We start from the raw sequence: 28,000 nt of genomic DNA, 5'->3' as shown, positions 1-28,000 counted from the left end.
TTTCTGTTTACAAGTTGAAAGTCACCAGTTCTAACAAGAGCCATGGAAGATTTAAGAAGAAATGTAAAGGAGATATTATCCAGAAGAAGCCTGGTAGGTTTATAAACAGATGAGGATGCACCATGAAAGACTTGCAAGTCAAGTTTCATCCTTTCCACTAAAATACAGACTGACAGAAAAGCCAGAAAACCTAAGAAATTGAGAAGTTTCCTCTAGACACAGATATTGATTCTTCAAGTCCACACCAAATACTTTGAAAGTATTTGGAACATAATTTATACTTAAATATGAGAGAAGCTGTGTAAGAAAGGACAATTTTGAATATAAGAAATTTCATCCATTTTTGTAATTATCTCATCTCAGGGTAATTGATGTGAGGAAAGTCTTTTATCATAAATTCAGCCTCATTAGGTACCTAAGAATTAATACTGGAGTTTTTCATCCAGGTCTCATCTTAATAGGTACTAGGGAAATCTTGTAGGAGAAAAACCCTGAGCATGATAGAAATATTGGAAAGCCTTCAGCCCAAATCAGATCTTCTTCAGCATGAATAAATTCACTGGAAAGAAAGAATGTAATGAATGTGGGAAAACCTTTACACTGAAGAAAAACCTCACATAGCATGAGAAAAAGCACAGTAAAGAGAAATCGCATGAATGTTCTGAATGTGGTAAAGTGTTCGCTCAAATGGCATCCCTTACTCTACCTTTAAGAAGTCATATAGGGAAGAAACCATATGTTCTAGTTTGCTAGCTGCTGGAATGCAACACACTAGAGACAGATTGGCTTTTAATTAAAGGGGTTTATTTAGTTAGTTCTTCAGAGGAAAGGCAGCTAACTTTCAACTGAGGTTCTTTCTTACGTGGGAAAGCACAGGGTGATCTCTACTGGCCTTCTCTCCAGGCCTCTGGGTTGCAGCAACTTTCCCCGGGGTGATTTTTTCTGCATCTCCAAGAACCTGGGCTGAGCTGCGATGAGGTAAGCTGAGCTGCTTGGGCTGTGCTACGTTAAGTTCTTTCATTTAAGCACCAGCCAATTAAGCATCATTCATTACAGCAGGCATACCTCTTAGACGACTGCAGATGTAATCAGCAACAGATGAGGTTCATGTACTGTTGGCTCATATCCACAGCAACAGAACTAGATACCTTCACCCTGGCCAAGTTGACAACTGAATCTAACTACCACACCATATAAATATAGTAAACATGGAAAAGGCTTCAGCTAGAAGGGAAACTTACATCAGAAACATCATATGGAGAGAAACTTTATGAAATGGGGAAGCATCTATCCAGATGTCCAGCCTCATTAGACACCAGAGAAATCATACTAGAAAGAAATCCTATGCAATGCATCTAAGCCCTGTGGGAAAGCCTTCAATAGCAAATCATATCTCTCTGGGCATGAAAAAATTCATACTGGAGAGAGGCCATTTGAATGCTATCAGTGTGGAAAAGCGTTCAGCCAGAAGCAATACCTCATGACATTCATAGCAGAACATTCATAGTAGAAAGAAATTCTTTCGGTGTAATGAATGTGGAAAAGCCTTTAGCCAGAAAGAAAACCTTGTTATCCATCAATGAATCCATATTGAAGAGAAACATTACGAATGTAAAGGATGTGGGAAAGCTTTCATTCAGAAGTCAGTGCTCATTAAGCACCAGTGAAGTCATACTGGAGAGAAACCCTACACATGTAAGAAATATGGGGAAGCCTTCAGTGGCAAATCAGATCTCACCAAGCATGAGAAAATTCATATCAGGGAGAAACCCTACAGATATAATAAATGTGAAGCAATCTTCTGGCAGACATAATACCTCATTAAACATCATATATTCATACAAAAGAAAAACTCTTTGAATGTAATAAATGTGGAAAAGCCTTCTCTTGAAGCACATCCCTTACCGTACCTGTAAGAATTCATACAGGTGATAGACCTTATGAATGTAATATATTTAGGAAAGCCTTCTGTCAAAGTACATCTCTTACTGTACATATGAGAAGTCATACATGTGAAAAACCTATGATTGTAATGAATGTGAGAAAACCTATCAGTTCTCAACCCTTGCTCTACATATGAGAATCCATACAGGTGAAAAAAATGTATCAGTGTACTGAACATGGGAAAGCTTTTAGCCAAAAGTCACAACACATTAGACACCAGAGAATTCATTCTCGTTAAAGCTTTTTGAAAGCCTTGAATTTAGGAAAACTTCAGCAGAATTCACACTTTATAGCACACAAAAAGAATTCATTTGGAAATAAGAGTTTTGTAATTCTGTATTGCTTGATGTAATACCCAGATGCATCCCAGGATATGTTGGGCAGATTATTAAAAAGTATTGGCAAATTCCCTTGAAGTACTGGAGAAAAAATATAGAACTATTAAACTTTCCCACCTGGGAAACCCCTGATACTCTTTCAAACATTACAGTCTGGAAATTCCTCAAATGATTAAACATCGAAAATCATATAGCTGAAAAAACAATTTTGTCTCCTAATTTCATATCCATACATTTATATCTTCGTCTTATTGCATCAGGTAGGCCTCCCAGGACCATGTTGATTAGCAGTAGAATAGCAGTGTCATGACTGCATTCTGACTTCTTATAATAGAAATGCTCCTAAAGCAGAGTAATGACAGTATTTGTTTGGGAATTCTGTGAGCACAACTTTTCATTAAACTATGATATTATGTTATTTCTTCTTATTTAAATATCTCTGTATTTTAAATTTTGAGTTGCTGCTGAAGGATTTCCCACATTAATGTTACTTGGTTATAAGATGAATTCTTTTTTTTTTTTTAACTTTGGGGTTTGTGGCAATTAGAAATATCTAGCTGAAGCTTGCCTAAGAGTACCCTTTAGAATAGCCTCTCAATTCTATTTGAACTCTCTTAGCCACTGATACCTTATTTTGTTCTATTTCTTTCCCCTTTTGGTCAGAAAGGCACTTGTCAATCCCACAGTGCCAGGGCCAGGTTCATCTCTGGGTTATGTCCCACATTGCTAAGGAGATTTTCACCCCTGAATGTAATATCCCACGTAGTGGGGAGGGTAATGGTTTTCCTTGCAGAGTTGGGCTTAGGAAGAGAAAGGCCACATCTGCACAACAAAAGAGGTTTTTGGAAGTAGCTCTCAGGCGTAATAAGTTAGGCTTAGCTTCTCTGCTACTGAAATAAGTTTCATAAAAGCAAGCCTCAAGAAAAAGAAATACAAGGCATCAAAATTGGAAAGGAAGAAGTAAAACTATCACTGTTTGCAGATGATATGATACTATACGTTGAAAACCCTAAAAAATCCACTGCAAAACTACTAGAGCTAATAAACGAGTACAGCAAAGTGGCAGGTTACAAGATCAACATTTAAAAATCTGTAGTGTTTCTATACGCTAGCAATGAACAAGCTGAGGGGGGAATCAAGAAACGAATTCCATTTACAATTGCAACTAAAAGAATAAAATACTTAGGAATAAATTTAAAGAGACCAAAGACCTATACAAAGAAAACTACAAGAAACTGTTAAAAGAAATCACAGAAGACCCAAATAGACGGAAGGGCATACCATGTTCATGGATTGGAAGACTAAATATAGTTAAGATGTCAATCCTACCTAAATTGATTTACAGATTCAATGCAATACCAATCAAAATCCCAACAACTTACTTTTCAGAAATAGAAAAACCAATAAGCAAATTTATCTGGAAGGGCAGTGTGCCCCGAATTGCTAAAAGTATCTTGAGGAAAAAAACGAAGCTGGAGGTCTCACGCTGCCTGACTTTAAGGCATATTATGAAGCCACAGTGGTCAAAACAGCATGGTACTGGCATAAAGATAGATGTATCGACCAATGGAATCAAATAGAGTGCTCAGATATAGACCCTCTCATCTATGGACATTTGATCTTTGATAAGGCAGTCAAGCCAACTCACCTGGGACAGAACAGTCTCTTCAACAAATGGTGCCTAGAGAACTGGATATCCATATGCAAAAGAATGAAAGAGGACCCGTATCTCACACCCTATACAAAGGTTAACTCAAAATGGATCACAGATCTAAACATTAGGTCTCAGACCATAAAGCAGTTAGAGGAAAATGTAGGGAGATTATCTTATGAAACTTACAATTGGAGGTGGTTTTATGGACCTTAAACCTAAAGCAAGAGCACTGAAGAAAGAAATAAATAAATGGGAGCTCCTCAAAAGTAAACACTTTTGTGCATCAAAGAACTTCATCAAGAAAGTAGAAAGACAGCCTACACAATGGGAGACAATATTTGGAAACGACATATCAGATAAAGGTCTAGTATCCAGAATTTATAAAGAGATTGTCCAACTCAACAACAGAAAGACAGCCAACCCAATTACAAAATGGGGAAAAGACTTGAACAGACGCCTCTCAGAAGAGGAAATACAAATGGCCAAAAGACACATGAAGAGATGCTCAATGTCCCTGGCCATTAGAGAAATGCAAATCAAAACCACAATGAGATATCATCTCACACCCACCAGAATGGCCATTATCAACAAAACAAAAAATGACAAGTGCTGGAGAGGATGCGGTGAAAGAGGCACACTTATCCACTGTTGGTGGGAATGTCAAATGGTGCAACCACTGTGGAAGGCAGTTTGGCGGTTCCTCAAAAAGCTGAATATAGAATTGCCATACGACCCAGCAATACCATTGCTAGGTATCTACTCAAAGGACTTAAGGGCAAAGACACAAACAGACGTTTGCACACCAATGTTTATAGCAGCATTATTTACAATTGCGAGGAGATGGAAACAGCCAAAATGTCCATCAGCAGACGAGTGGCTAAACAAACTGTGGTATATATATACGATGGAATATTATGCAGCTTTAAGACAGGATAAACTTATGAAGCATGTAATAACATGGATGGACCTAGAGAACATTATGCTGAGTGAGACTAGCCAAAAACTAAAGGACAAATACTGTATGGTCCCACTGATGTGAACCGACATTGGAGAATAAACTTGGAATATGTCATTGGTAACAGAGACCATCAGGAGTTAGAAATAGGGTAAGATAATGGGTAATTGGAGCTGATGGGATACAGACTGTGCAACAGGACTGAATACAAAAACTCAAAAATGGACAGCACAATACTACCTAATTGTAATGTAATTATGTTAAAACACTGAATGAAGCTGCATCTGAGCTATAGTTTTTTTTTGTATGTTTTTTTTCTGTTTTTTTATATATTTTTTGTATTTTTTATTTTTATTTTTTTCTCTATATTATCATTTTATTTCTTTTTCTGTTGTCTTGCTATTTCTTTTTCTAAATCGATGAAAATGTACTAAGAAATGATGATCTTACATCTATGTGATGATATTAAGAATCACTGATTGCATATGTAGAATGGAATGATATCTAAATGTTGTGTTAGTTAATTTTTTTTAATAAATAAAAAAAAAAAATGAGATATCATCTCACACCCACCAGAATGGCCATTATCAACAAAACAGAAAATGACAAGTGCTGGAGAGGATGTGGAGAAAGAGGCACACTTATCCACTGTTGGTGGGAATGTCAAATGGTGCAACCACTGTGGAAGGCAGTTTGGCGGTTCCTCAAAAAGCTGAATATAGAATTGCCATACGACCCAGCAATACCATTACTAGGTATCTACTCAGAGGACTCAAGGGCAAAGACACAAACAGACGTTTGTACACCAATGTTTATAGCAGCATTATTTACAATTGCGAGGAGATGGAAACAGCCAAAATGTCCATCAACAGACGAGTGGCTAAACAAACTGTGGTATATACATACGATGGAATATTATGCAGCTTTAAGACAGAATAAACTTATGAAGCATGTAAAAACATGGATGGACCTAGAGAACATTATGCTGAGTGAGACTAGCCAAAAACTAAAGGACAAATACTGTATGGTCCCACTGATGTGAACCGACATTTGAGAATAAACTTGGAATATGTCATTGGTAACAGAGACCATCAGGAGATAAAAATAGGGTAAGATAATGGGTAATTGGAGCTGAAGGGATACAGACTGTGCAACAGGACTGAATACAAAAACTCAGAAATGGACAGCACAATACTACCTAATTGTAATGTAATTATGTTAAAACACTGAATGAAGCTGCATCTGAGGTATAGTTTTTTTTTCTTTTTTTCTTTTTTCTTTTTTTCTCTCTATTATCGTTTTATTTCTTTTTCTGTTATCTTTCTATTTCTTTTTCTAAATCGATGCAAATGTACTAAGAAATGATGAATATGCATCTATGTGATGATATTAAGAGTTACTGATTGTATACATAGAATGGAATGATTTCTAAATGTTGTGTTAGTTAATTTTTTTTATTAATAAAAAAAAAAATCATCATCATCCCACTGCCTTGTTGTCTCCATGGTGCCTATTGAGCAGGCCGAACTTATTCTTACGCAGTTTCCCCTGTATGTAGTGAATTGCTTTCCTCTTGCTGCTTTCAGGACTTGCTGCTTCTCTTCAGCATTTGAAATCTGACCAGAATTTGTATTGGAGTAGGCCTTTTTGGATTTATTCTATTTGAGGTTCATTGGGCTTCTTTGGTTTGCATACTTATGTCTTTTATAAGGGTTGAGAGTTTTTCCCCATTATCTCTTCAGCTACACTTCCTAGGCCCTTTCTCTTCTCTTCTCCTTCTGGGACACCTATGTTTCTTTTATTTGTGCTCTTTGTGTTGTCCATCATTTCCCTGAAACACAGTTCCATTTTTTCCATCTTTCTTGTCATTTGATCTTTTGCACACTTGAGTTCACTTGTCCTGACTCCTAGCTCGCTTACCTTTTTTCCTCCTCTTCAAATTGCTCTTGTGTGTCTCTAGTATATTTTAGTTCGGTCTACAATGTCTTTCATCTTTGTGAGATCTGCTGTTTTTCTATTTCTTCTTTCATATTCTTCTTTATGCTCTTCCAGTGTCTTCCTGATATCCTTTATGTCATTATGAACATCCTTGATTAGTTGTTCCAAATCCCAAGTCCCCACTGGTGTTTTCATTTGGTCATTTGGGCCATATCTGCCTGAATCTTCATGTGCTTTGTGATTTTCTGCTGCATTTGGGATATTAGATTATCTTGATAAGGTTATTTTGCAAGTTGATTTCTTTCACTTATCTAGCATTTTTCACTTGCCTGAGTTTGCACTGAAGATCTTTTTTTGAACTTGATTTGTCAGTAATTCCCCTTCTCCTTGAGGATCTGTTAAAATCTAAGCAGATAGGCAGTTTGCCAAACTGCATCTTCTGCAGTTTTCTAGTAGATGGTGTCCTTGAGACATCTCTTCCCCGCAGGCTCATCTCTTTCCAACTGCTGCAGTGGGCTGAGCAGGGTGGCCACCGTATATACTTCCTGTTAGGAACACTGGTCTCAGTGCATGCTGAGAGCCGCTAACTCTGGGGCTGGGGCATGAGCACTGTGCACCTCACTGGAGACTCCACTTATGAGCTGGATGGGTCTGGTGGCCCCTGCTTGCAGCTCCTGCTTGCAGCTATGGGGCTGGATATTTTAGCCGCCCCTGGCAACAGCCAACCAGGACATGCCTTGTGGCTGGTCCCAGCAGGCAGTTGGGAGCACTTCCGAGATCCCCAAGGGAGCTTCTGGCTACAGAGTGTGCAGGGAGATCTCCCAAGCTAGGCGGGTATGGAGGGACAGACCTTTTCCTTGGACCGGCACTTCCCTGCACACTGCCACCCGCCTCCAGTAGGGTCACCACTAAACATACTTACCCATTCTCTCTCAGTTTCTCTGCTTTTGCATCCAGGAACCTACCTATGTAGTGTAGAAGACCTCTGATCACTCGTACCCTGGAATTGCAGTCCTGGTCGTTTTTCTGTCCCTTTTCTTGTTGTTCCACAGAACAGGGGTGAACACAGCCTATCTTATTTCACCATCTTCCTGGAAGTCTCTCCCTGCTGTTCTTTTTTAATATGCCCCATATCTGTTTTTGTTTTTGTCACCAAACTTCTTAAAAGAATAGCCTAAACACACCCACCAGAACAGCTGAAATGAAAAAACAAAAACAAAAAACCCACAGACATTATTAAGGATATAGAACACCTGGAACTCTCATACTCTGCTGGTAGGAGTGTAAATTGATATGAACGCTTTAGAAAACTGACTAGTTTCCCAGTTGCTAAAACAAATACCATGCAATGGAATGGCTTAAAAACAGAAATGTATTTGCTTATGGTTTTGAGATAAGGAGAAATCCAAAATTGATGGGTCAGCAAAACAATGTTTTCTCCCAAAGACTATGATGTTCAGGGGCTGGCTGCCTCTAATTCTTGGGTCCGTGGCTTTTTTTTAAAATTTATTTCATGAAAATGTTCTTATTTATTCTAGCTTAGGAGTTCTTGCCCATATCAATGGAAAGTCTGCCATCAGCCACTGTTTAAGTTACTCAAACAGACATTGCCATAGATTTTGTCAAACAGATTTGGCAGCACAACATGTCTATTAGTCCTTAGGCTCGATCAAGTGTGTCATTGTCCTCATCAGTGATTGCTTGTAACTTCTCAAATATATGCTCTTCAGAGATGAGTTGGTAGGTAGAGCCAGGCTAATGTTCCTCACATGAGCCAAAACCATCAATATCTAGATTGTTTTCAACCACAACATCTCTCATAGAGTCAACAGCTTTTTTTTGTTTATTAATATTTTGCCATCCAGTTTATAGACTGTGATGAGGAGCTCTCAGGCTCTCTCTGGAGATCTAGCAAGAAGCAGTCTCTGGCAGGCAACACCACTGAGAGCCATGGAGACAGCACGCAGGAGCTGGGCATGTTCGATCCTTTGCTTTTCCATCACATAGCAATGCACATGACAGCATCTTCTCCTTTCCCTTCCAGGTTCCATTGCCTTCCAGCTCATTGCTTCCAGGTAGCTGTTTCCTGTGGCCTTCTCTTTATATAAGGCCTTCAGTAATAGGATTAAGGTCCACCCTCATTCATTTGGACCACACCTTATCTAAAAATAACATCTTCAGAAGGTCTTATTTACAACTGGATCTTCAACCACAGGAATAGATTAAGAACATATTTTCTTCTGGGGTGCTTAATTCAGCCTACCAGAAAAACTGTTTGACTTTATCTGCTGAAGTTAGATACATGTATATCCCATGACTCAGGATTTCCACTCTGAGATATGCAGCTAACAGAAGTGCATATCTCCTTACCAAAAGATATGTACAAAACAGGCATTACAATGATTACTTAGATTTTTTTTAATATGCCTGTGGATAAGCTAACTAAGACATCCATTTTAGGTGGTTAAGATTTCCATTTGTTAATTGTAAAAATATTTGTATTTTCATATTTTCCTGAAATCAGGAAAATATTTTGTAATGTAGGTCATTACTATAACAATGCAGATATTTATAAGAACTTTCTACTTGATATTTTGAGAGCATTCACACCTTTGACAGCTGATCAAATGGTATCTAAGTTAGTGTTTAATACTTAGAATTTAAGAACTTTGCTATCTGAATATGTAGATTTTTTCCTTTTTGCCTTAATTTAAAAAAAAAATACTTTTATTATGAACAATGAGCCAACATACCAACATCCTTGACATACACTTGTTCTTGACATACAAACATTCTTGACATGGTTACAATCAGTGACTCACAATATCATCACATAGTTGTATATTCATCACCATGATCATTTTTTTGACATTTGCATCTCTCCAGAAAAAGAAAGAAGAAAAAAGAAAAAACGCATACATGCCATACCCCTTACCACTCCCTTTCATTGACCACTAGTATTTCAATCTAGTCAATTAATTTTAACTTTTGTTCCCCATTATTTGTTTACTTTTATCTATGTTTTTTACTCATCTGTCCATACCATAGATAAAAGGAGCATCAGACACAAGGTTTTGACAATCACACAGTCATATTGCGAAAGCTATATCATTATACGATCATCTTCAAGAAACATGGCTACTGGAACACAGCTCTACATTTTCAGGCGCTTCCAGCCTCTCCAATATATCTTAACTAAAAAGGTGATATCTATATAATACATAAGGATAACCTCCAGGATAACCTCTCAACTCTGTTTGAAATCTCTCAGCCACTGACACTTTATTTTGTCTCATTTCTCTCTCCCCTCTTTCGGTCGAGAAGGTTTTCTCAATCCCTTGATGCTGAGTCCCAGCTCATTCTAGGATTTCTGTCCCACGTTGCTAGGGAGGTTTACACCCCTGGGAGTCATGTCCCATGTAGAGATGGGGAGGGCAGTGAGTTTGCTTGCCGTGTTGGCTGAGAGAGAGAGATGTTGCCTTAATTTTAAATTGGTTTATGAAACTTACTGCGGCAAACACAGGCTTTACAATGATTATTTGAATACTTTATTTAAATATGCCTATGGTTAAGCTAACTAAGTCCTCCATTGTTGGTGATTCTAAGTATATTGCTTGTTTTCTTAAATAAAAAATAAAATAAAATAAAAGATATCTACAATAATATTCCTAGTATCAGTAGTCATAGTGGTCAGAAAGTACAAACAACTCAAATGCCTGTGGCCAGTAGATTGGATAAATAGTGTATATTCATAAAATGGAATATTATACAACAATGAGAATGTTGCAATATATATGTAAATATCTATGCTACATTTGTTAGATAGTTCAGAAACAAGCAAAACTAATCTGTGGTGTCAGAAATCAGATTACCAGGCTTACAGGGACAGGGTGGGTGGGATAGTGAAAAGGAGAGGGCACAAAGGGACTTCTCACTACAGTTAATGTTCGATTTCTTCATCTGGGTGCTGGTTTCATGGGTCTGTTCATGTTGTCAAAATTCATCACTCTACACACTTAAAATTCACATATATTTCTTAGTACAATTTTACTTCTACAACATTTTTGCATTTAGAAAAGCAAAAGACTTCCCATGCCATCCCTTTTCAGTCTGTAGCAGCCCACCTTCTCTTCCCACCACTGTTGCTCCTTGACCTCTGCCGCATCTGATTGTCACTCACTCCTTACTGAGCCCGTCTGCCACTTGGCTTCCCCTACGCATTTTCCTCCTATCTGTCATCTTTCCCTTCTGATTTGTCTTGCTTTTGTTTATCTTCTTCCATCCACCCTTTAAAATTTCAAGTTTAAATAGTATTTGTGACTTTGAAATCTCTTTTTACAGATAAACTTTTCTCCTAATTTCTAGGCCTCGAAGTTGTTTTTTGACTGCATCCTGTCACCAATCACTCTTATCTAATCAAAATTCTATAGATTCTTCCTTCTCACTATCAAGCCTATCCATTTTTCTCTTCCTTACCTCTACCACTTAGCATTATCACTTTCCTGTACAGTTGCAAAAGGATCCTAAGTTTTACCTTCTACTTTTACCCCCATTTGTCTGTTCTACATCAGAGGAATTAAAGCATAGATAAGTTCTTAAATCACTCCTCTTCTTAGTATCCACTGAAGGTGAAGGCTCATCTTCTTAGGAGAACATATAAACTCAATTCCTCATATTCCCTACCCTACTTCTTTCACTTCTGCTAAGCTTTCAGTCTTTCTTTCTCCCACTCTTGCTTCTTCTTCCTTCCCTTTCTCCCCCCACTCCTAGATGACTATCTCTTCTCTCTTTCACATATATAAACACACACACACACACATGCACACAAAGCAGAACTGCAACTGTTCTAAACTACTTTCAGGTAGTTTCTCAAAACTCTGTGTCTTGCTCGTGCTGCTCTCTTACCTTACATATTGCTTCCCTACCTAAATTATTCCCCTTCATCCTTTAAGATTTAATTCAGACATCAACTCCTCCCAGAAGCCATTTTTTATTTCTTCCCCCAGAAGAAATAATTATTTCCTTCAAACTGCCAGAGCTCTATGCATACCTCATTGTTGCACTTATTAGACAAATGTTATAACTATGTTATTGTTTTTCTCCCCTTCCTACTGGTCTGTAAAGGTCCCAGGAGGCAGAGGCTATTCATTTACTCAATCAACAGATACTTATTGTATACCTCCTGGGAGATAAGTGTTGATTCTGGGTATGTGGGGGAAACATATTGAGTAAGTAATCTCACCAAAAAATATGTATTTATAAATTGTGATAAATATGATAAAAGAAAAATGAAGGGTAGGGGGACTGATTACATTGGGAGCTCCCAAAAAGCTCCCCTGAGAAATTATGTTTAAGGTGAAAACTTGAGGAATAAGTAGGAGTCAGCCAAGCCAAGAATGGAGAAGAGGCAGATGTACAAGCCCTTTTGGTAGAAAGAGTTTTGTCCATTGAAAGAACTAAATTGAGACTGCTACTGCAGCATGTAAATTGATTATAGAGGTAGGCTGGGACTGGATCGTATGGAGTTTGTTAGGTCAAGATAAGGATTACAGATTGTAGTGGAGAGTAGGAGTGGTATTGGGGAGACATCAGTTAGGAGTTTGTTACCACATTGCGGCAAAAGATGGTGGTGGTTTGGACTAGAATGGTTATGAGAGATGGATGAATAATTCCATATAATTAGGGCTTTTGTCCTATAACTTCTCACGTCTGAAAACTCTTCTGATCTCACCAGCTTTCCTTATCATTCAGAGCTCACATACATGTCTCCCCCTGACCACCCAGTCTTTCACACTGTCCTACATTTTAATTCTCTTTATAGCCCAGTCTGTGGTGGCTTTGTTTCATATTATTTGTCTCTCCTCACTGGAATATTGTCTAACTTACTACCATGTGCCCCATACCCAGTCCAGGAAATGGCACATAGTGAGTGGCTCAATAAATATCTACTGAACATGTAAATGCACAAATATATATTCATTTTTTAAACATACAGCTTTGTGAATTACTGATTATATATGTTGATGCTTTATTTGGTTTCTTAATTTTTTAAATTAATTAAAAAAAACATACAATTTGGGGAAGGTAGGATTTGGTGGTAATTTTTATTTTGTCCCCCAAATCTTACACAGTGTCTGGCAAATGGTACTCACATAAATATTTGAAGTATGAGTTAATCTCTTTTCTTTTCTCCTTTGCTACTGCCATTTCCTTAGTTCATGTCATCATTATCTAACACAGGATCTAACACAAAAGTCTCCTATCTTGAGCCTCTGCTTTCATTCTCTTCCTATGTCTAATCCATCCTCCATATTATTGCTGTTATTGCTTTTATAAAACCCAGTCTCATCATACCTAAAACATTCCTGTTATAAAAACTATGCAGTGTTTTCCTTGCTGCCTGCAGGGGAAGGTCCAGATTTCTAAGCCTTAGTCTGATTCCATTCTTTTCAACTTCCTAGTTTCCCCTCATGCCCCACATTCTGCTCATACCAGTCTATTAGTTATTCTCCAAATATGCCGTAAAATGTTATGTGCTTTTTTGTTAAGGCTGTTGTTCTGTCTGATGTCTCCTTACCCTGACCATCCCAAGAAAGGCCAAACTCACTTCTTCAAGCCCTAGCTCCAGTATTTCTCTCTTAGTGAAGCAACCCTAAACTCATCCTCACAATTTCTTCCTTTAGTATCCTCCTGTAGGGCTGTGTGCCGGTAGTAAGAGTTTAAAAATGATTAGAATGTGTCATTGTCTTCTCTATAGGGTACCAGTCGCCCCTCACACTATCATGTTTTATGGGATGATAACTGCTTTACTGCGGATGAGCTTCAGCTGCTAACTTACCAGCTCTGCCACACTTATGTGCGCTGTACACGATCTGTTTCTATACCTGCACCAGCGTATTATGCTCACCTGGTGGCATTCAGAGCCAGATACCATCTTGTGGACAAAGAACATGACAGGTAATACAACAGCTGTGACTAATACAGATTCTCACCAAAATCCAAATATGGTCTGCATGTTAGAATTTTCTTGGGAAATTTCTCTAAGCACTTCTATGTAAGTATGTACCTCTTTGTTTGACATAAAATACTGCCATTTAGAATTAAAGTTCCACAAGCTATTAGAAGGGCCAGTGACCTATATGAAAAGTCGAAACTAACTGCCCCAGGTAAGATTTTCCACTGAAATGGGCGTAAATTGCTATTTAAGTTCATTAGTAATATAATGATATTAGTGATTTAGTTGCTTTACTAAAATAATTTGAGGGATTGTTGGTAATTAAAGTAAGATGCACACACACAGATGAAACAATATTATGATAACATCTGAGATTTGCTTATAAATAGTCTTAGGGGAGGTGAGAGAAGTAAAACAAACTTGGCCTTGAGTTAATAATTATTAAAATTGGTTAATGACTGGGGTTCATTATACTGTTCTATTCTTAAATATTTTAAAATTTTTCTACAAATACTATTTTCAGAGTTATTGCATCAGAATAGGTTTTGTTTTTGTGTTTATTGCTGCTTCTCTTACAGTGCTGAAGGAAGTCACGTTTCAGGACAGAGCAATGGACGAGATCCACAAGCACTTGCCAAGGCCGTACAGATTCACCAAGATACCTTACGCACAATGTACTTTGCTTAAAAAGTCCAAGTGTATTCTTTGAGAGGAAGAAACGAAAGATGAATGGACGTACAACATGTGTTTCCAGTGGAGTCAGTTGAGTGGAGATGCCTCCAGCCATACAGAAATCAACACTGTGTGGGGGATCTTTATGTTGATAAAAGGAAGATTGTTTACTTCATCAAGGAACACAGCACCATTATGCAATATGAAACCAGCCAACTGCTTTTTTGTGCAGTCTCCTGTAGGAAGTATTGCAGTTGTTTTGTTTTCACTTCTTGTAGTCTAACCCTTCTAATGCCTTTACCTCAAGTTGCTTGGCAGCACAACTATCTTTGCAAAAAAGTAAAGAAAAAGTAAATGATGGTCTAAAAACACACACCTACATGAATAATCAGAAAGATTATTCACAATTACGTGTGCAAAAAATTAATGTGCATTTGTGTATTCTTGTAAAAGGTGTCTGTATATTTTAAATATATATATGCATATTTCATATATATCTAGATCATAACTGATAATAGATATATATGTGTCTGTGTATATATTTTTATAATTCATTCCTTTGGGGAACTTTCTTTTTCTTTTATTCTCCACCACCAATACCTTTATTTCTCTCTCTACCTCCCTTGCTGTCATCACCTTCATTTTTTTTACCTAGTGCTGCCAGTGACGTTCAAATGTTCATATATCTTGGCTCATTTGAATGTGAAGTATGGCAAACTAGATTTTAATTTTTATTTTGCATATCCTATGCCTTTATTTTAGCCAACTGCTGTCTCTTGTCTCATACATAATTCTGAGTCCTCAACTCTTGATATTGCTTTCTTAAGAAACAAAATTATTTTATGTATGTTTTTGTGAGCATGTGCGTGTCTCTCTCTGAACTTACATTTGCCGTTTGTGCAATGTGTAAATAAGCAATAGCAACCTATTCTTTTTCTTTAGTAAGTTTGTTAAAGCTGCTGTAAAACCTTGTCAGAAGTTGTAACTTTTTGTCTCTGATAAGTGATATGTATTCTGAAGCCTTCTGTTTCTATGGGTTATACATGGAAATCTCTTAGAGCTTTTATAAAAGGTAAATATTTTAAAAAATTAGAAATCTGTAGGGTTGAGGCCTCTGAAATTGGGTGAGAGAGGGAAAGCAGGTTGTTGGGGGGTTGGGGTTTTTTTGCTGGTTTACTTGCTGCCTCTCATACCTTAATGTGATTTTCATATATATATTTTTATATATATGTGTGTATATATATATAAACATATATGTATGTGTTTTGAAGTATAGCTTCCTTTTCTTTTATATTTATTAGAATAGTGCTTTAATAATTATAGAACATATTAGCAACATCTTTTATAGAAATATAATCATGTTTATTTTAAAACTGACAACCTGTTTTTGCTATCTTTTAGTGCAATAAGCAGTTTTAAAGGAAAGCTTGTCTGTTTGACATCTGTACCACAAATAGTGGGAAGAACAGGCACCTCCATAGTTTTAAAAGGGCAAAGTAATATAGCCTTAATTTCAGAAGGAAAGTTTTGTAGTTTTCAAGTTAAAAATATGTCTTTTAAAAACCATAAGGAAATGAAATTGCCTAAATAAGTCTGACCTTGAATATTAGAAGTACTTTTGATTTAATATAACAGTAAGCAACTTAAGGTTTGGAAGATATTTAAATTATTTGAAAATATATCATGTATATTGAAGAATCATACTGTCTAGATGCCCATTTCATTTACTAAAAATGAATCATGAAAATGCAAGTTGATATTTTCAAAACTTTTTTTTTTTGCTAATTTATCACCAGTGTAACTTTCCTTTTAAAATTAGGGTGTTGGTGACAAAAGGAAGTGAAAACTTTGTACATTTTAAAGTAGTTTAATCACTGAAATGTGAAGAAAGCTTTGTAAAACTTCTTTTATTGATTCCACTTTAAGATATAAAAAGTACTATAAAGCTGTCAAAACCGAGTTTATCAGTAACATTGGATTCCAGGGGAGCTTTGTACCATGTAACCTATGAAAATTACATTTTGACTCCTTTTTTTTTTTGCACTGATTCAGAGTATAGATACTACAAAATGTTTCCAGTGGGCATTGTTTTTAGCCTTTCAGAATTCCCATCTGCACATGAAAACTAACAGATTTAGCTCTTTAGTTTCTCTGTTATTGTAATCCACTATAATTGCCAATTTACTGTATTTTGAGCCTAAAATCTGAGCCCGTGTCCTCCAACCGGCATGAAATCCTCTGTCCCTCTGCCAGAAAACTAAGAAAGTACTGTATTTTGTATGTTTATTATATCAAAGTGTCTGAAATGCAACTTACAACACTGTTTCAAAGTGCTTTACATAAGACAATATTTGTATAGTATATACATTTTTTCCTCCCAACCATTCTCCCTCCCCTCCAAAAAAATTCCTATAAAACATGTCTGTTGTTTTTACATGAAATGTCACTGAATTAGAATAATGGGCAAGAGAAGGAAATAGTGTATCCTAGATGGTAAAAACTTAATTGGCTTATGCTTGCTTGTGATAAGCAGCATACCCTCCTTTATCAATGAGAATTGCACACATTCATTTGGGAAACTTTAGGGTCCAGGGAAGAATTGTAAAACCTTGTCCCTACTTACTGCTTTCCTTCGTATTCAGTATTCAGTCAGTCAGTCACATGTGTGCTAGAGTGAAGCCCTTAATTTAATAATATTTAGAAATACTTTTTAAAGAGGAAATATATCCGCATATATATATATATTTCTTAATGTAAAGCTTTACCTTTCAAGTCATTTCTTTTTAGGTGCTCTTAAACTATTTAGCATTGCTAGTTTAAGATAGATTAACTTGGAAGAATATGTATAGTATAATTCTATTTTGCTTCAAAACAAATTGGTATAGCAAACAAGGAACCTTAGAATTTTAAAATAAAAGGCTAAGCAGTAAATAACATTGAAATTTTGTTTTAATTACTGTTGGACTTCTAGTGTAGAATTCCTGGTCTTTTTTATTTTTTTTAAGTTTTCTTAAAATTAATGGTCATAAAATTCACAGTGACCTTTCTGCCCCTATCCTTGCTCACAAATTATATAATGAACTTTGATGTAAATTTTGGTCTGCTGTTTTCCATGATATATCTTTAAAAAGTGACTTTCAAATATCAATTCCAGCAACTGGCATAAATGATTTTCGTATGAGGAAGAGTTGGGAGTTTAATGTATATTCTTAATGGCAAATGTGTCTGTGTAAAGTATATATTACAGTATCAAGTTGCTGGCATTGAGGATCATACATTTATAATACTGTAGCTGCTATATTTATTTAAGTAGAGATTGACAGTTACTGCACTTAATGATATGGAGATGAACAGGAATCAAAGCTAGTATTAGGCCCATTTTTCATTTCCTGAATAACTCTAAGGATATGAAATAAGCAAGATAACAAAGAGTGCTGCCGCATCTTCGTTTCAATTTAATATCAGGATATTTTCTTTGCTTTAGAAATACAGATTTTGACTCCTGGCGATTTTGAAAGAGGGTACCTCAATCTCATTAGTACTGGGTGGCATATTTTCACAGAAGTACAGATGCCCTTTATTTTTTTTAATAGTTCCCTTTTTAAAAGTTTCTCATAAAAAGTATTCTTCTATAGAACTCTTCCTATTTATAATCTATTAATTTATTTCTCTTCCCAGAGGAGAGTCCAGAAGGGAATCCAGCAGGAATGTACTGGGTCTTTAGAAGGCATCTGATACTCATTCTCTACCTCTAGTTTAGGGACCCCCAGCCTTCTAAAGACCTATACTTGTTTTCTAAGCCAGGTTTTCTGATGACCCACCACTGCCTAATGTTTACTTGTATATTCTGTAATGGGGTTCAGTATGACAGACTTAGAGTCATGACAGACTTAAGATGTACCTAGGGAAACAGGAATTGAGTTGCCATACAGTAGAAATGGCTCACAGGGGATCTCAGAGTTCATGAGAACTCAGTTCACCAGAAGTAATCAGATAGATTAGTGACCAATTCAAGGAACATAGTGGGTCTTTTCAGAGGCTGACATAAATTTGCCAAGGACGGTGATTTTTAGGAAATTTTGTATTCAATAAACTAGCCACTTGGATTCATCTAGAATACTGTAGTTTTGCTATGTCAAACTTGATAGTAAATATTTTGCCAAGAAGCCACACTGACAGTTCTGCATAATTTTTACTCAGAATCATTAAACCTGAGTTAAATGTTAGTTTAACTGATCCTCTTCTATGTTCCCTTATTGAATACTTTTAAAGACAGATTGCCCCAACAGTAACTTGCAAATTACCTTTTATCAGTTATCAATCAGGCTGTTAAAAGACATCACTGACCTAGCATCTTTATTATGGCTTTTTTATCCATAAGAAGATTGAGTCTTTTTCATTCTTTGTGAGAATCCAGGGATGTCTTAAAGCTTAGGTAATAGTAGTTGGGAGACTTTGCACCAAGTGAGGCCTTCTTGAGTGGCAGTATAACCTTGTCTGTCTTTATTTTCCTATCTCCCGCCTGTTTGGTCATATAAAGCACTTTTGTGATTCTTACTGGAGTCAGAAAATAGGTCCAGAATAGATTTGTAAAAATCAGTACAGAAATGTGAAGTCGAGCATTTTATACAAAAAAAAAAAAAAAAAAAAACTTTTTTTAAAAATTCCTTTCCAAACAAAGGACATTCTTTTCAGTGGCAATGTTAGAAATGATACTGTGATTAGTAAAAACTAGGCCAACTCCCAGGAGAAAAAAAAAAATCTATACATGTAACAAAGGGAAAAATTATTTTGATTTTTTTTTTTTCCTACTAAGAAATGGTACATTTAAGTTTATTTTTTCCATGTTGGTCAGTATAATTTTTTTAAACTAAGATATAAGGGTCAAGGCTTGTGCTAATTTAATACTGCTAGTTAGAATTTATTTATTTCACTTTGCCCATCAAAGAGTACTCTAGAGCTTTACATTGTTGATTATCTCTCAAGAAACTTTTAGTCTCATTAAAGTGTGGTAGTTTAAGATTTTAATTTGAATTAAAGATACAAGGATAATAAATTTAATATGAGGATTAGGATTTACCACTGAGAAACCCTGTTGCAGTGTCAGGTGACAAACAGCGTGACAAAATTAGGATCTTGTGAAATCACCTATCCAGCTATTGGGCTCCTTTTTTTTTTTTTCACATGGGCCAGACACTGGGAATCGAGCCCGGTCTCTGGCATGGCAGGCAAGAACTCTGCCCGCTTCTGTTTTGAAACCGGTTTCCGAAGTAACAAAAATCTAATGTCATATCTGTGTTAGGGTCTCAGTAAAGCAAAGATGTTCTTCAGGGTAAACTCGGAATTAAATTTTTAAATCATTCTTTAAAATAAGGCGGTTCTTAGAAAGTGCCTTTTCAGAAGACGGTGCTGTAGATTTTTATTTTTCAAATAGCATGAGGCTAAAAATTTTAAAGATAAATTATTTTAGAACTCCAAGAGTGTGACAATTTCATATAAATAATGTTACTTGTTGTCTTGAAATAGGTTCAAGGGAAACAAGGAAAGTTTTTATTCAGTGAAGTATTTAGGTAAATGCTCACCGAATTTTTTTTTCAAGTTTAAAAGCATTTTTTAAGAGAATTAGTTATCCCTTTCAGTTCTCAGATGTGTTAGAGCAGATAACTTATAAGGCACATAGAAAGCAAAGGTGCTTAACTTCTTATCAAGATTATGGATATAGTAGCAAGTGCCCAAAGGGAAAGGTAACTTGCCAGGAATTATATGTCATAGGCTCCCTTTCCTCTTTTTTTTTTTTTTACAGCACAGATGGACCCTTTTGTGATATCTGTCTGCAACTATTTCTGATTAATCTTTATTAAGGGAAAGCTATTCATAAAGGGAGAACCAAGTCATCATTGAGATCAGCTTAAGAGAAAAAGCAAAAAGCAAATTGATTTTCTCTGTCTTTTGGGGAATTTTCTCTTTTAGACACCAGGAAATATTTTTAATGGTTTCATCTTCTTTTTTCTAGAGTGAGGGAACTATGAAAAATGATGACAGTGCATTTTAAAGAGTATGGTCAGTTCATCAGAAATAGAACATGCAAAATTGGGCTTTGGAGGAAATAAGTAGAAGGAAGGATAATAGCAGTACCATTCATACTGATTAGAAATTTAGCAGTCTACCAGAAAGCAATTTTCTCTTCGAATAGGAAACAGTGAACAGCAGTAAATGATCACCTAACCGATTCTTGTGGATTTGGTGAGCATTCCTCCAGAAAAGGAGAGACTAACAGCAAAAAACATCACACCTCAGTAACCTTGTATGCTGCATTATGTAACAATGATAGTAAAATTATATTGATTGTTTGGAGTGTATTGTGTCTGTTTGCAAACATACATGCAAATTGAACCTTTTCATTTTTATAATGTCTTAATAGCAATTATGAGTTTATTTTTTTAAGATTAATTTTTCTATTGTGATGTTTATATTTATTGGCATTTGTGTGCAACTTTTATATTTTGCTTAGAGGTTGGGTTAAGGTATTTTATTTTTATAGACATTACTAGCTTTTTTCTTTTTTCTTTGTAATATTAGCAAAGATTAAGATGGAGTATTAATGTACCAACCAAACTACTAATTCCATAAAGTCTAGAGTATGGATTTTTACCAATAAACCATTTACACTATTTTCTAATTTAGAATGTTTAATGTTTATATAGTGGGCCTTCAAGACAGTCTCGAGACATTTCTAATTGTGGAGGGGAGATAGGGCTATTTTTACAAGTTAGGTTTTTTTCCTTAAATGACTAACACTAACTGATTGGATTTATTTTACCTGATCTGCAATTTCCAGGCAACGTGTCAAATATTAAGTGATTGTTATATTTCTTAAAGTTAAAAACTTTAGCTACATTGAAGTTACTTAAATAATCACATCATTCAGCATTAGGATTATAATAACCATTTTTATAGACCTGGAAGACAAATAGTGAATGATCCAGAAATCACTGATAATTAATTTAGAAATGGGATTTCCCCCCATTATTATATGGAAGATTTGCTAACACGATCTAGAATACTTTTAGAGTTGTATTTTACACTCCTGAGCATCAGTGAAGAAACAGAATTTGAAGTGGCCAGGGTGGGCCAAGGATAAAAGCTGATGAATATAGTGTTTCAGTTCATTAAAATGTTAACTAAGTAGTAATAACTTATGAATGTGAATTAATTGGAAGGCCTATTAAGTTAAAAGCATGATTATAGACTTAATTTCAAGCATATTTGATCACTCCAGTTCCCCAGTGAATAGGCCAAGACTGTATTGGCAAATTAACTTTTTTTATAGAGGTACGTGAAAAAAAATGTACTCTTCTTAAGCAGGTAAAATATTTCCATTGTATTTTTACACTATGAATTTGCTTGTTTAAGCCATTTTTTTTCTGTAAGAGATTAAAAGATAAATTTTCCCATCCTATGAGTTTTAAATTCTAAATTATTGGGGCTCAATGTATGACATTTTACTATACTATATTCTTCAACAGAGAGGGGGGGAATTGAAATTTTTCAGTTACAAATGGGAAAATGTTATTTTTATATTACGTAAAATTTTGCAATTTAAAGTGAACTAGCATGTGATTTCATGCAGACATTATAACCATACCATTCCTTGCCAGTTAAATTAGTTTTCTTTATAATATACTTTTTAAATCTACTTTCTTCACCCCCACAGCAAGAACTAATTGAATATTGGTACTCTGATTATAGGAATTTGTTATTACTAAATAAAAACTAAATGTTTCAAGCAGTCAGATATATTTTTGTTGCCAGTATTTACCCCCTTTTTAATTCTTTTTCTGTTTTAAAGGTATTTATAGTGGTTATCATTTTAATAGTTTTGTTAATTACATTTCAACATTGTGCTAGGTTGACAGGTATATAATTCTTGTAGACCAACATTTTTTTAAGGCTGTCTCAAGTAGAAATACTCCTGTGTTTTCTTTTTCCTTCGGAAAATTTATAGCAGCCTGGCACATACCACTTATTTTGCTGCTTTGACTAGTTGGCTCCACAAATCCAGGTCCCTGGAATCAGAAGCACAATACCTTCGTAAATTACTTGGTGACTTTTTTTTTATTTATAGTACACCTCTGAAGAAATACTTGTGCAGTAATAGTTGATCCCCAAAAAGAACTCTCATGAACAGTGTCAGGAGTAGAAAATAGATGGGAGTGTTGGTCATTAGGACTTTCCTTTTTTCTTTACTTACTTTTTCTCATAATTGACTGTGTGCACATTTATCATTTTATGTTGCAAGTTAAAGAGGCCATGCCAGAGAGTAGAGAAGGTGATTACTTTGGTATTTAGTGCCTGAAACTTTTCCTCTTTCCTTCATGGCCTTTGAGTGTAGAAAGGGCTCTAGAACATGAGCCAGACTTGGGAGTTTAGTCATAGCTTGTACCACTGATTTGCTCTGCATCCTTAATCTCTCAGATCCTAATTTCCCCTTGTAAACTGGTAGTGTAAAACTTGCCCTCACCTACCTCACAAGGTAATTGTAAGAATAAGACAAAATAATTTTGAAGCAATTTAGGTAGAATTCTACTGTGGATAAATAATGGAATTTTTTAAACACTTGAGGAAGGAGAATCACATGCCACAAGTTATTGCTTGATTGAGAGACCATTTTAACACATTTTCATGGTTTGTGTTCTAAAGTTTGTTTCCTCTGACAAACTTTAAAACTTTAAAAGAGAAACTTTTCCTCTTTCCTTCATGGCGTTTAGTTGGAAGAGCAAACAAAAATCCCTTAATCTGGCCCTTTAATAATATTTTTTAACCAAAGAAGGAAAAGCTCCTTATGCAAAAATGTTGCAGATGTGACTCTTTTTCTCTGTTGTAGAACTTGTGGAAATAAAAGTAAGGGTAAAGAAATGGACTAGTGAGACTGTGAGAGTATGTAGTTGGGGGGAAATGAGTGTAAGGTTTCTTTGCTGGGATCTTTGGGCAGAAACCTTACAATAGTTTAATATTTATTGAGTTATTACAGCCACATAGTAAAAGAGCACCTGTTGATATTTGAAACTACAGAAGCGATCTAAGATTTCCTCTGTGATCTAAATTTATTTTATGTTATTGTCCCACACCCAATACTGCATCTATTCTCATCAATTAGGGAAATTAGGAAATTGCAAATGAAGTAATTATTCTTAAATGATTATCCTTAAAAAATAGAATCTTGACACTTTATCAACACAACTTCTCAGCTTTCCCCTTTACATAGAAAACACCAAGCAGGAGCTTTCCAGATTAGGTAGTCTTTCCTGTAAAGAAAATGGTTTGGGAGAAACACTGGTGGATCTTAATAAAGGAGGAGTTTTGCCTGGCCTAGATATTCCAAGCAGGTTAATATATAGATACAGATCCCAAGGATTTTAACAAGAGAACGTTACCCAAGAAGTTTGGGTAACAGACCTGAATGGTCAGAAAGATCATTGGCTCACCAGTGATAATTAACTGCGCATGTCTCCCTGTTTCACCAAAAGGGAATGATCTCATATTATTGATGATGGCATAGCAAATGTGCATGTGCTCTTTTTCTAATTCAGTAGTCAGGATCAGCAAGCACTAACCAAACCTTCCAATAGTTTTTTTCCTGCAGGGAGTTTCTCCTTTCTTAGCCCAGGGTACAACCCTGCTTGCCGCTTTAGAAAAGAAAGAAAGAAAAAATAATTTTGAAGCAATTTAGGTAGAATTCTACTGTGGATAAATAATGGAATTTTTTAAACACTTGAGGAAGGAGAATCACATGCCACAAGTTATTGCTTGATTGAGAGACCATTTTAACACATTTTCATGGTTTGTGTTCTAAAGTTTGTTTCCTCTGACATACCACTCTTTGATTTACTTGAGTGCCGCCATTCTGATTTGTAATGTAAGTAGGGTTTTTTCCATTTATGAATTGTGCAATTCCTTCCCCCACTGTTAAGAAAAAGGGGGTAAAAGAGAAAAAGAGATAAAATGAGGATCCTTAGAATGTAACTTTAGTTCACATAGATGCAAAGAAATCCTATTCAGTTAAGTGAGAATTAAGATTGAAAGTGTTAATGCTGCAGGTATTATTTCTAGCAAAAAAATTTTTGCTAACTATAGAGGGATTATGTGTATAGAATAGACATCTGGAATGTGTTGTGTTATAGCAAAGAGATAAGAGAAAATCATTCTTGGAAGTCAAGGCTGTAATCCTCTTCAACAGAAATCCTCATATTCTTAAGGGAAATCAATATGGCTTCAGTTTTAGTGGATCAAACTCTGATTTAAACTTTTAAAGATCTGTGACATTCTGACACATGGCTTCTTAAATATAGAAGAATATATATTGAATGAATTCATACTCAGATTATTCTTTCCTCTTAATTTATATTTCAGTTCATTCTGACTTCAATTATATAGAGCTCTCTTTCCACATCTACCCTCTTGGTGTGTGCAAAATTGTATATAAATTATTTTTAAAAACTCAACCCACTTCCTAGGTTAAGCATGGGCTGTAAGGGAGAAGACATGAGGTGTTTTCAAATACAGGAACTTTTGAAGGATCGCTCCTGGAAAACTGTTGAAAACTTGTTGCCTTTGAGTGTAGAAAGGGCTCTAGAACATGAGCCAGACTTGGGAGTTTAGTCATAGCTTGTACCACTGATTTGCTCTGCATCCTTAATCTCTCAGATCCTAATTTCCCCTTGTAAACTGGTAGTGTAAAACCTGCCCTCACCTACCTCACAAGGTAATTGTAAGAATAAGACAATGCTTGTGAAAGCACTTGGGTTCGCCAAAAGAAAAGCTATTGGGAAATTCAAGGTAATAGAATGTTGTTATATAAAGGATCCCTTCCCAGTTTGCCTCTGTGAAAGTGTCTTTAATTACCATAAATCATTTTATGAAACAGGTATAAGAGAAATATAGGCCTTAGTATGGTGTGTCATTCACCTGCAAATGTATCCTCTTCTGTTCCTCCCCTGCCAATTATCCAGCACACGGGCTGAAATTTTCTGCATAGTAATCCTTGGCAAAAGTTTAACTTTTCAAAAACCAAACTCATTTTAGTGGTGCTATGGCAGCTGCAATTGTATATTGAGTTAGATTAATGTGATAAAAATCACTAGATACTTAGAATGTAACTTTGCCTTTTGCTACCTGTTGGCATCAGAGTCTGTTTTACAACCAGGTAGTTATCCCCTTGTTTCTTGGCAGATTGTAGGTAACTTTTTTTGGAGTAGGAGGTTACATTTTAAGAAAGTGTACTTATTTCACTCATTGTCACTTTACAGTTGTGAATCTCACTTGACAAACTCTAAGCATCACGTACCTGTAAAAGTTAAAATACAGTGAAATATTGTCTTCATTGTAATTCAGTTCTGAGCACTTGCAGGTGATATCAGGAAGATATTGGTTTCTGACCCAGTCATCTTCATGGCGCATAGGCAGGACCTTACATTTCGACAGGTTTACCCATTCCCCCCGAGAGGGTTTCTGTTTCTAGGAAATAACAAAGGGCACTCCATCACAGGGTGTGTAAGTAACTCCTTGTTGCAAAAAACAAGATTTTTTAAGAAGATGCATTTTGGGTGCACAGGGTATGGATACATTCAACTTTTTCTTTTTTTTTTTTTTTTTACCTCGGTCGATGCTGAACTCTCCCTGTTGCAGGCAGGTGCACTTTCCTAATTCATTGCTAACATAGGTGGTATTTGTCTTGGTTTTATAGGATAATTAATGAGAATTGCAAGTACTGAAGATAAAAAGTTGAGGAGATTCATACTTCAAAAATGAACAATAAATCCGCTTTGGTCAAGTGCGATAGCTAAAAACACTGTCATTATAATATATCAGGAATACGCTAAACAGTTCTTGCTGTAATGTGTAGCTTTAATGTGTCTTCAGTTATGGACCCATAAAAGTATTACTGTGTCTCGTGAATTAAGATCATTCTCATGGACTAGTATATGGATCCCTGCAAAAGTTATTCCATGATTCATAGGCTGTGGGAAGCAGTGGTGTTTATGTGTGTATGAGTGTGTGTATAAATATTCTATGTGTATAATAACACTATGTGTATTACCTAAGTTTATATAGAAAAAAGTGTTGTTTCTTTACTATTGGAGGGACTAAAATTGTAATCTGACCATTCCAGTGGACTAAAACTCACTCTAGAGAACATCTGTATTACACACAATAGACATGCAAATGTACACTCCAAAGTGTTGCTAACTGGTCCCACTTTAGAAGATTGCTGCTTTTTGTTTTTTTAACCCTCAATAATGGAGATGGAAATAGCACTCTTTTCAAAGGGGCTTTTCTGAGGAATAAAATGTAAATATAGGACATGTGGGGAGGGTGGGGGCACCTGCAAAACATCTTGCAGATGGACAAACAGCCTTTTAAATTTTACTTTTTAACCATCTTGACCATGTGTGCCTATTTGTATTGCAATGTGAACTACTATTTTGAAGGGTTGATACCAGTATGTTTTGAAATTGAATTATTACATAAAATCAGAGTAACCTCTCTCTCCATCCTCCTTCCCCAAACTATTCTTGCCAAATATTTCAACTGATACCCAGCTTCAGCATGGTAAAATGATGAGACGCTCAAAACTTTCTCATCTTCCTTATCCCCTGTCTTATGCTAACTGGCCTTATATTTTTGTTGTTGTTGTTGGCTTTTCATGAGTAAGACCAATTTATTGTAGTTATTTAATGATTGCAGAATTTCAAAATGCTTATCAGCAAGCCTTTTCTTAACATTTGGTTGCACAGTAACAGTTAAAAATGGAATGAGTTCCATATGTTTTAGGAACCAATAAGATCTTAATGATACTAAACTTGACTGCCAAGTTGTTTAAAAGGATATTGAAACTTTAAATGGGGTGGCAGGGGATGGGCAAGTCTATAATATATATGTAACCATGTATCCAGAATTAAAAACACCAAATGCTGAATCCTATCACTGTGTATCTGGGAGCCAGGCTTTGGATTTGGTTGTCATTTTAACTCCTTTAAGACTGTAATTATGATTAGCAGAAAGCAAATAAAGTTTTTAAACAAAATGTTTGTTTTCAGTATTTAAAATTTGGTAATAAATTTTCTACCTTCATTCAAATTATCTTCCAAAAAAAAAATACTAAAAAGATTATGGTTGAGATTGAAATTTTTGAAAAACCGGGTTTTTAAACAGCTCAGTCACTTATAATATCTTAATGTTAAAGAAATTGTATAATTCTGAGCCAAACTGTCACTAAGATGTTCTATGGCAGAAACACTCCTCTTTTTTCTGCCCGTCTCATACTGGAAAGGTTCTATGATGCATTTGTTTTTAATCCTTTATAAATAAATAAATAAATAAAAAAGAATGGTTTTAGTGCTGCTTAACTTCAGTTTGAAGTGTAACTTTCACTAATAACTGCAATAAAAAAAAAAAGCTTTGCTCCAAACTTTGTATTATGTGATCATCATTACAGCTTTTAGACCCAGGTGACAGGAACTGGTATGATACAGTGGAACGAATTT

General features: G+C 35.7%; 1 protein-coding gene across 8 annotated transcripts in view; it reads left to right on the top strand.

Annotated features, from left to right (window-relative positions):
* Positions 1–27,950, top strand: part of AGO3 (argonaute RISC catalytic component 3) — a 228,780-nt gene extending 200,830 nt beyond the window's left edge. For 3 of the 8 annotated variants that reach the window (XM_077150305.1, XM_077150309.1, XM_077150310.1), the window contains 2 exons: positions 13,587–13,786; positions 14,363–27,946. In XM_077150305.1, the coding sequence (XP_077006420.1) occupies positions 13,587–13,786; positions 14,363–14,471 (309 nt within the window). In that variant the 3' untranslated portion in view covers positions 14,472–27,946. Of the gene's footprint in view, positions 1–13,586; positions 13,787–14,362 lie in introns of all 8 variants that reach the window. The other 5 variants (XM_077150311.1, XM_077150312.1, XM_077150307.1 and 2 more) reach the window with 3 other exon arrangements.
* Positions 27,951–28,000: the final 50 nt, after the last annotated feature.

The sequence above is a fragment of the Tamandua tetradactyla genome, chromosome 2 (genome assembly GCF_023851605.1).
Source record: "Tamandua tetradactyla isolate mTamTet1 chromosome 2, mTamTet1.pri, whole genome shotgun sequence".
Taxonomy (NCBI): Eukaryota; Metazoa; Chordata; class Mammalia; order Pilosa; family Myrmecophagidae; genus Tamandua; species Tamandua tetradactyla.
This window is presented reverse-complemented; position numbering and strand designations above follow the sequence as displayed.